Genomic DNA, 10,062 nt, shown 5'->3' with positions numbered 1-10,062 from the left:
AGGGTAGTGGTGAGAGGATCCACCAGAGACAGAGTGGGGAACAGAACAAGCAGATCAACTGAAATACACTGCTGAGGGGAGCAGTGGGCAAAACAGGAGAGGTCCTCTTCACCATGTGGGTTAGCTCCCTGGCCAGGGATCGAACTCAAGCTGCAGTAGCTGCCTATAGCTTCATAGTGCTGAGTCCTAACCCCTTGCACCACCAGGAAGGCCCCTTTCTTGTTTTTTAATGTAGGAGTTTATTGCTATGAACTTTCCTCTTCGAACTGGTTTTGCTGCATTCCATAAATTCTGGTATGTTTTGTTTTTGATTGCTTGTTTTATGCAATTATGGTCAGGGAAGATACTTGTTATGGTTTAACTCCTTAATTTGCTAAGAACTGTTTTGTGACCTAAGATATGGTCTATCCTAGAAAATGGTTTGTGTGCTCTTGAAAGAACTTGTATGGTGTTTTAGGATAGAATGTCTTGGTTATATTTGTTAGGTCCATTTAGTCTATAGTGTTATTCAAATCTGCTGTTTCTTACATATTCTTTGTCCAGATGACCTATCCATTATTGAAAGTGGGGTTTTAAAGTCCCCAATTTGGATAAATACCTAGGAGTGGAATTGCTGGGTCATATGGAAGCTCCATTTTTAGCAGGTTGAGGATTCTCCACACAGCTTTCCATAGTGGTTGGACCAGTTTGCACTCCCACCAGCAGTGCAGGAGAGTTCCTTTTTCTCCACATCCTTGCCAACATTTGTTGTTGCTAGTTTTTTTAATACCAGGTGGTCTCACTCATAGCAGGAATTTGAAAACCTAAATAGGGGAGCAGGAGAAAGACTAATTATAATAAAGTAAAAATCAAAATCAACAAGCAACTATAAGCCAGAGACACACTATGGGGTGGGGGGGGGTAGGAGGGACTACAGTCAATATAAGGGGGTTGGGAATTGTATGGGGACTATAACCAAGATGAAAAAACATACATTGTGCAAAAATGAAAAATGATATAAAAAATATATAAAATAAAATATATATAAAAAATAAAAAATAAATTCCCCAATTATTAATTTATTGTTGTTTATTTCTTTTTTTAGTTCTCCACTGTTCACCCCATAACATTTACAATTGTTATATCTTCTTAAGGTATTAATCCCTTTATCATTATGTGAGATTACACACACACACACACACACACACACACACACGTGTGTGTGAAAAAGATTTTTTTCTTTTTTTAATTATTTTTAATTTATAGTCTATTTTTATCTGATAAAAGTATAATTATCATTGTTTTTTTGTTTGTTTTAGTTACCACTTGCTTGAAATGTTGTTTTCCATCCCTTTGCTTTCAATCTATGTGTTTCTTTAAGTGAATATCTTGTAGGCAACATATTGATGGAAATTTGTAAATTCATTCAGTCATTCCATTTATTTTTACCATAAAATTGAATATTTACATTTAAAGTACTTATTAAAGGGTAAATGCTTAATGTTTCTATTTTTTCATTGTTTTCTGATTGTTCTACAGATTCATTGTTCTTGTGTAGGCTGTTCTTGTATTTTGGTATCTTTTGGTATTAATGTGCTTTGATTTCTTTTGTGTGTGTGTGTGTGTGTGTGTGGAAGAGAGAGAGAGAAGAGAGAGAGAGAGAAAGGGAGATTACATGGGATTGTCCTTTATGGTTACTATGAAAGTTATATAAAACACCTTAAATTAAAAAAAAATTGTATACTTTTGTAGCCCCCTAATTAAAACTGTTAACAACTTAACTTCAATAGAATATATGAACTTTATAGTTTCACTTCCCCTCCACGTCACATTTTATGTGATTGCTGTGACAATTTACATGTTTTATGTTGTGCAACTAATAACAATTTATTGTAGTTTTAGTTATTTTTACTACAGTCATTTTTAAAACTTTTAAACAAGACTTATGAGTTATGCCTTGGTATTGTCATATTGCAGAATCTAACTATAACTATATATTTATTATTACCAGTAAGAGTTACTATTTTTTATGTTTTTATGATTTTAACTGTGACTCTTCTAGTTCTGTTTTTCAAACAATTCTCTTTAATATCACTTGTAATGTATGTTTGATGGTAATGAACCCCCTCAAATTTTGTTTGGGAAAATGTTAATCTCCCCCCTCCTTTGTTTTGAAGGACAGCTTCTCTAGGTATAGGATTCTTGGTTGACAATTATTTTCTTTCAATATTTTTAATATCTCATCCCATTCTCTCCTGGCTTGAAAATTTCTTTTGAAAAATATGCAAATAACCTTATGAGAGTTCTCTTATAGACAGCATCTCTCTTTTTTCTTGCTGTTCTTAAAATTATTTATTTTTAAGAAGGAAGCTCTAAAATTAGTAAAGCTCTTTATTGTCTTAACTCTAGGGCTGGACAGGGATACTTACATTTCTTTGCAAATACCAGTTCTGCCTGTCCTTCTTTTGTCTGAAAAACCACTGGGCTGCATAGTTTTCATGTGTAGTCACTAGCCCTTCAGGCCTGGTGGGGCCGGAAAGCACTCTCCATAATAAGTGTGCCTGGTGGAAAGTGGTGGTATCTCTCCAGGCTCTTCTCAGTTTCCCAACAAACTCACTTATTTGGGAGTGCAGGAAGGCACTCTTCACAGTGGGTTGTGCCTGCACTTGGACAAAACAGCTTTGGGATCAGCAAAGTTTGTTTGAGGATCCAAATCCAACAAATCTAAACCCCTCCAAGTTCCCTGGTAAGATTGTGTCCCTGACTTGGTTCTGCAGATGAGCAAAACCTCTGGTTGGGATTACTGCTTGGGTGCTTGGGTACTGTAGGTTTAAACTTGGTCTGCCAAGATCCCATGTGCTGCTTTTTGCAAGCCCTTCTCCCTTTCTCTTTCCCATTCAGATTTCTAGTGATTGAGCCCTGCAGTTTCACTGCAATTCCTGTGGTATGAGGTCAGAGTAAGGGGCTCACACAAAACTTCCCTGAATGCTGGCGATAGGAGGATGATTGTCTGGTTCTCTTTTCTCACTGGAGGAACCCAAGGCTTAGGGAAGAACTCTCAGAATGGTACTGCTCTGGCTTGGGGGAGGAAGGTACCATGACTTCTTTTACTTAGCCATACACGACTTAAGTTTCCCCCAGGTCTTTTTCATGACTTCAGAACTCATTTATTTATAGTACTGAATCATATTACATTGTTTATATGTGCCAAAGATTATTTATCTACTTACCTACTGAAGGAATCTTGATTGTGGTATCCTTGTTTTGACAGTTACGAATATCTTTTTTTTTCAAGTTCTTTTACCATAGGAATTTCTGCAGTTATTATTATATTTTTAGTCCGTAAGGTTTGGTTTCCTACTTTGTTCTTGCTTTCTCTCTCTGGTCTACTGTCAGCTCTAATCTATTTGTGTATTCATGTTTATTTCTATTTAATTTATTAATACTTAGCTGAGAACCACAACTATGTTATTTATTAACTAGAGCAAGCTCAAATATTCAAAAAGCCAGTAAAACATAATTATCATTTTAATATAGGAATACAAATTATAATGATTGTTTCTGAAGGTCATCATTCTGAGATTTCTTTTATTAGTGTTTACTGTACCAGAAATGGGTACACGGTGACATAAATTGATAATACTAGCTTAGAGCACACATTATGTAATCAAATTATACCGCCTGACACAGCTCATCTTCACCACCCTAATTCTTCCCCTATAAATGAAATATGTTCTTAAAGACATTTTTTATGGATTGAATACCTAGTATATTGTTTGTTTATACCCCTTAAGAGTAAGTATAAGTAGCTTATAGAGGAATAAATAATATTTTCATTACTTGTTATTGGGTGCATTTTTAGTAGGGAGCTTGTAGATGAGACAAGTTCTCAGATAGGAGGTTTTCTACCAGAACCATGTGCTGATCATGCCATGATTATAAGTACATATATTTAACCATCGGCTGTATTGGGATATAATTGACAATGTTATAACATTGTATGACTTAAGGTGTGTATTTATGCATATATTACATGTATATATGTGTATATATGTGTGTGTTTATTCATAGATTACATGTCATTTATATGGTGAGTATATATTGTGAAATGATTACTACAGTAAAGTTAGTAATCATAAGCACATGTCCTTTTAGTTTGACCTGTTGTGAATGGTTTGATGGAACTGATGATATAAGCATGCAAATAGGAAAGTTAAGTTGCTGTAAAGGAGTAAAAATTAATGGTTAGTAAAGGTACATCTGCATGTGACCTATGAATTATGTATTTGCTTAATGTCACCCACAGTTTGGTAATTGAGTATTTTTAAACATGTCAGAATTCAGGAATTATATCAATCACATACCATTCCTATAGTAATTACTTAATTTTCAACTTATTAATGAAGTAATCAAAATTAAGGACCCAAATATGATAAAAAATTTTAAATTGTTATTCTAAAAAGTTTCATAGCTTTCTAATATTTTGAGATCTGTCACCTCACTTTCCCCTCTGAAGTAGACTCACTCGATTTGCAGGAGTAGGTGACACTCCTGCCCAGTAACGTTGCCATGGAAGTGACTTCTCAGATACTAGCCCAAGTTTGCAATTTTGGTAGTATTCTTACCCTGAAAGCTCTTTTCACTCTTTTTTTTTTTTTAAAGATTTATTTATTTATGCATACAAGAGCTGGGGTACAGGCCAGAGGTGCAGGGGGTGAGAGGATTCACAGAGACAGAGTGGGGAGCAGAACAGGCAGATATACTGAAATACACTGCTGAGGGGAGCAGTGGGTGAGTCAGGAGAGGTCTGCTATGCCATGTGGGTTGCTTCCTGGCTGGCCGGGGATCGAACTTGTGCTGCAGAGGCTGCGGACAGCTTCATAGGTTGCGTTTTAACCCCTTGTGCCATCAGGGAGGCCCTTTTTTCACTCTTAATGGTGTCTTTTGGTAAACAAAATATCTTAGTTTTAAATTGTCTGACATTTCACTTGTTTTTCTTTTATAGTTACCATATTTTATGTCTTATTTAAGAAATTTAGACTTACTCCACAGTCATAAAATGTCCTTTTATGTTTTCTGTTATAAGATTTATTTTTGAAAAACTGAACAGGTAGATCTTCAATCTATATAGAATTGGTTTTAGTGTATGATGTAAGATAAAGGTTGAAATAATTTTTAATTTGTATCACCAGATGGTGTATATTTGTTGAAAACACCCATCATATCCCCTACGTACTACAGTGTCACCTTTGTCATAAATGATGCGTTACTATATTGTGGATCTTAGTATATGTACAAATCTAAACTTCTCTACTTAATAGATTGCCTATCTAGTTTGTGTTGATTCCACTCTGTTACTTTATAGCTTTATAATAGATCTTATATTGGGTAGTTCAAGTCTTTTTGTTCTTCAGGATTACCATACTATTCTTTACTTTTTGCTGCTGCTTAAATTTCTTATGAAGTCTAAAAATCAAGTGTCACCTCTGAATCACATACAGTGTTATAAGCAAATATTTCTTCAATGATACCAAAAAAATAATGAACTTGTCATTTGTTACACACACACAACCTGTTGAAATTATAGGTTGACGTGGGGAATATTGGTATCTTTACAACAACAACCTACCATATCTTGACTATATAGTATGTCTCTCCATTTGTTTAGATTGTTCTTTATTTCTTTCAATAATGTTTTATAGTGTTTAGTATTAAAGTCTTGAATACCTTTCATTGGATTTATTGCTAGGTATTTTTTAAGCTATTATTATAGTTATTATCTTTTTTAATTTCCATTTTTATTTGTTGCTGACATTTAAATATAGCTCATTTTTGTATGCTGATTTTATATCCTATGCCTGCTAAACACATGTCCTCTTTAAGTTCGCATTTATGTCTTTTATATGACTATATTAGCAGTATCTACCATTTTAGAGTTTCAGTCTTCTTCTATATGACTAAAATATCACTCTGCTGTCATATTCACTGGTCCTTAACTATTTTTTACTTTCTTGCTGATATTTTAGATTCTTCCATTTTTATTCTCTTTTTTATCTCTGAAAAATCTGTGCTCATTTCTATCCAGCAGTTGCTTTTCTTTAATCATTTCCTTTCTCATTAATCTTTTCCCTTTTGTCTTTCTATCTGATTTCAAGTTAGCAAAAATAATAGGGTACAAGAGGCATCTTGAAATGATAGGAAGGACTCCAGAATAGACCTTGGGAGACTAGGTTTTAGTTCTTACTTTGTCCTTTTGAGTTCTTCTGGAATATTCTTCATGCTAGACTGGGTGATGAATTTCAAACCAGTATTCCCCAAATCTGTCATAAAAACCATCATGGTGCTTGTTAAAAACACATGTTCTTAGATTTCTGCTTAGATTTGTTGAATAAGAATTTTCTAGAGAAATATCTGTAAGCTTATATATATGTGTATGGGTATATATTACCTTACATATATACATATATGCACATATACATTAATATTACATGTATGTATATTACCTTAAATGCTTCTTACCAGGGAAGTTAGTTCAAGGGTAAGATCTTTAAGATTCCATCTCTGATATGATTTGATTCCATGAATGCTAGCATTATATTGCTATATCAAAAGAAGAATTTCATCTAAACAAAGGAGTATCAATCAATGCCAATACTCTAAAATCTGGCATTTTAGATACCTATGAGTACAAATGATCAAATACTAGTCTAGAGGTATAAAGCCAGAGCAGGGAGACCCACAGTAGTGGCGTCTGTGCCACTACTAGTAAACTGGGCTAGTAACTTAACAACTGTTCATTTATTTTGCATCCAGAGTCATTAATCAAACTATGTCAGAAAGGTCAATACTTTCTGAAAGAATAACTACAACCTAATCATTAATGTCACATCAGAAATGAATCTGGGCTCTTCTTTGGGCAAAGATTGGTGGGTGGGGGGAGAGTGATAAGTGTAAAGAAGCTGAAACCATGTGGTCAAAGTCTAAGGCAGAGTTTAGGGAGGAATGAAAGAGTAAAGTTTATTAGGACCTTATTTGTTAATGAATTATCAAATAGGTAATGCAACAATTTTCTGAAGGATAGAGTAATAGCTTTTCTCAAAAAAATGTGCTCCTGTTTCCAGACCTCCTTGATAGTTCATTTCTAATTTTTATTGTATCTCTGTAGCATTCTTTTTCTTTTTGTTTTTTGACTGACGACTGGAAAAGCAACATACTCCTTTGCTCTTCTTTTACCTAATTGACAACAAAATGACACTATATAAAATGCATTTATCATCATCATGCCTGTTTTTTTCCTCTTTGATAGGACTAAATATAATCTAGAGTTAATCGGAAATACATCCACTGAAAATCAAGGAAAATGTTGTTTGTCATAAACCTAGAAATGTCATAATTTTTGCTTAATTTTTTTAAATTTATGAAATGATGGCCTGAAAAAAGTAAAAGCACAGGGAATGAATTTAGCATAGGACAAAAATGATCCCCAACCAATTTCTTTAATTTCCTTTAGCCTCAACTCTTTAATTCCTTGTAGGATTTTTCTAGATGAATTTTATCATGTTCCAAACCCAAAATAAACAACTTTTCTATCTCTTCAAATTCTTCAACTTTGTGATGACTTTCCCTTGACAGTACATTTCAATCCCCCTACACTCCTTTATTTACATTTCCATAACCTCTGTACCTGAAAATGACTAGAGGTAATACTGATACAAATCTCTCCCATCTGTGAAGGAATAGTGAAAACTCCACATCTGTCACTTACTCACCACTTAACTTTGGACGCCTTACTTAATCTCTTCGGACATTAGTTCTTATTAGAGGGGCCAGAAATAAGAATTGAATATATAGATATAAATATAGGTGTAATTCATATATATTAACTTGTCTATAATATGCATTCAATAAATAACAGCTATTATTACCCTGAAATCAATTTTTATTGACATAAATTTTCAGGTGTTCAACACAATAATTCAATATTTGTTTATATTATGAAATGATCACCAGAGAAAATCTAGCTGGCATTTGTCACCATAACTAGTTGCAGTATTTTTCCTTTATGATGAGAACATTTAAAATCTGCTCTCTTAGCAACTTTCAAAAATGCAATGCAGTACTGCTAACTGTAGCCATCATGCTGTGCATTACAACTGTAGCCATCATGCTGTGACATTTATTTTTTAACTGGAAGTTTGTATCTTTTGACCCTCTTCACTGATTTCATTCACCCCCTTTTCCCACTTCTACCCCTGCTTCTGGCAACCACCAATCTGAAATAAATTTTTTAATTGAACTTAAGGTATTATACTCTATTTTATACTTATTTGCAACTCTCAAGCATTGTCTTGTCCCATCTGTGATACGTTCTTCTCCTTCCCCCACAGTCTACCTCATGCATAATAATTCTTTTAAATTAGTTTCTGAAGCCCAACCCTTTCTTTGCCTGTAGTTTTCTGCCTTACTCTGGAACAGGCAGCTACTGAAGCTGACACCAATAGGGTTAAACCTAGTTGCTGAAGCCACCCCCTCTTCTCCTCCCAGTACCCCCTTTCACTTTAGGCTGGCAGCTGTCCCAACTGCCTACTAAAGCCAAATGCTTGAGGAAAGAGAGAGTAAAGAGCCAGCCATGAATCAGTTCCAGAAAAATGAGTCCAAGGAAACTCTTTTTTCACCTGTCTCCACTGATGAGATATCTTCCCAACCACCCAGCCTTCCAAAGCCACCTCCGGTGAGTTCCCAGATTCAATTCTGCCTCTCACAGGAATAGATTTGCTCTTTTGGTTACCTACTCTGCCTCTGGAGCTTCAGTCTGAACTGTATTAGAGTCTAAAAACTATTCTCACTTGGAGTCAGAATTAACCTGAAAACAAAATCTAAACAGATTTTCTTTTACTTAGGAGAGTAAGTAGCAGGGAGAAGTAGAGTTCTTCATTAGGGATCCAGGACTTTGCTCTATTTCATTGTGTAATCTGAGTTTCTCTGGGGTGAAAAAGAGCAATATCCAGGGAAACTTGGCAAGTACTCCTTAGAGAACTGTGTATGATTGTTCTTTCTTTACCAATATAAAAATTCAGTTCCTCCGTGTGCAGAATCTTATGCACACACCAAGAGAAGTTTTAAAATAGATCCGGTTTATTATTATGTGTTCTAGTTTATAGAGGGACACAGAACAGAGAAACAAAGAAGTAGCAAATAATGTTTTATCTAATATACCTACCTGTTAAAGCACTTCCAAATTTATTTTCATAATCAATCCTTATATCAAAATCCCAGAAGTGAAGAGGATGTAGTAGTAATAGTCTTTGCTTATTGAGTTTTTACCAAAAAGTAATAGTTAGCATAAGGACAGGTGTATTGACATGACCAGGATAAGATATTAAAATTTATTCACAGTGTGTATACTACTATGTGACATGAGTGTGTTATAGAGCTAGTGAAAGTGTGTTAACTAAACTCCATGTTGTACAGTTCTGTAAGCTGGGAAGGTAAGAAGACATTCATTGTCTTTCAAGCAAGCTATCAAAATGTAGTAACATATATTCACATTTAGGAGGGTTGTTTATATCTGCTCATATGGGTGACACAATGAATACATTGATTTATTATTTTCTCTGCAGATGTGCTCAGTTATATCTCTCCCCAAACAACTCATATTACCTAAGATAGATTTTCAATAAATGATTTTGTTGTTGTTGTGAAACAATCTACTAGTTTAAAGAAGAATAAACAACGCAAGCTTGAAACATTTGCCATTTTGTTTCATAGAAAATTTGTGGCTCCAATTATCCACTGAGCATTGCCTTCATTGTGGTGAATGAATTCTGTGAGCGTTTTTCCTATTATGGCATGAAAGGTAATTTTGTATCTCAGTGTCCTACTCTTCTTTATTCATACCTAGCCCCTGTTTGTAAAAATCTGATCTTCTGGCATGTACTTATTTCCCTTATACACTCCTTTTTCCTCATCAAATTTATTCTTTCCTTTGGTCAAGATTTCAATAAATGCCTCATAGAATTTTACCTAGTAACTCATGCAGTTAAAGAACAGAGAGACCTAGTAGAAACAGAACAGAGCCTATGA

General features: G+C 34.5%; 1 protein-coding gene across 2 annotated transcripts in view; it reads left to right on the top strand.

The window, feature by feature from the left end:
* Window positions 1-8,526: 8,526 nt before the first annotated feature.
* Window positions 8,527-10,062, top strand: part of SLC15A2 (solute carrier family 15 member 2) — a 35,069-nt gene continuing 33,533 nt past the window's right edge. For both annotated transcript variants that reach the window (XM_037524568.2, XM_037524567.2), the window contains exons 1-2: window positions 8,527-8,710; window positions 9,748-9,835. In XM_037524568.2, coding sequence (XP_037380465.1) covers window positions 8,576-8,710; window positions 9,748-9,835 — 223 coding nt within the window. In that variant the 5' untranslated portion in view covers window positions 8,527-8,575. The remainder of the gene's footprint in view (window positions 8,711-9,747; window positions 9,836-10,062) is intronic.

This window comes from Talpa occidentalis, unplaced genomic scaffold (assembly GCF_014898055.3).
Source record: "Talpa occidentalis isolate TD23 unplaced genomic scaffold, MPIMG_talOcc4v2.1 talOcc4.4, whole genome shotgun sequence".
NCBI classification, from domain to species: domain Eukaryota; kingdom Metazoa; phylum Chordata; class Mammalia; order Eulipotyphla; family Talpidae; genus Talpa; species Talpa occidentalis.
The sequence above is the reverse complement of the archived record's forward strand: the minus strand, read 5'-3'. Positions and strand labels throughout refer to the sequence as shown.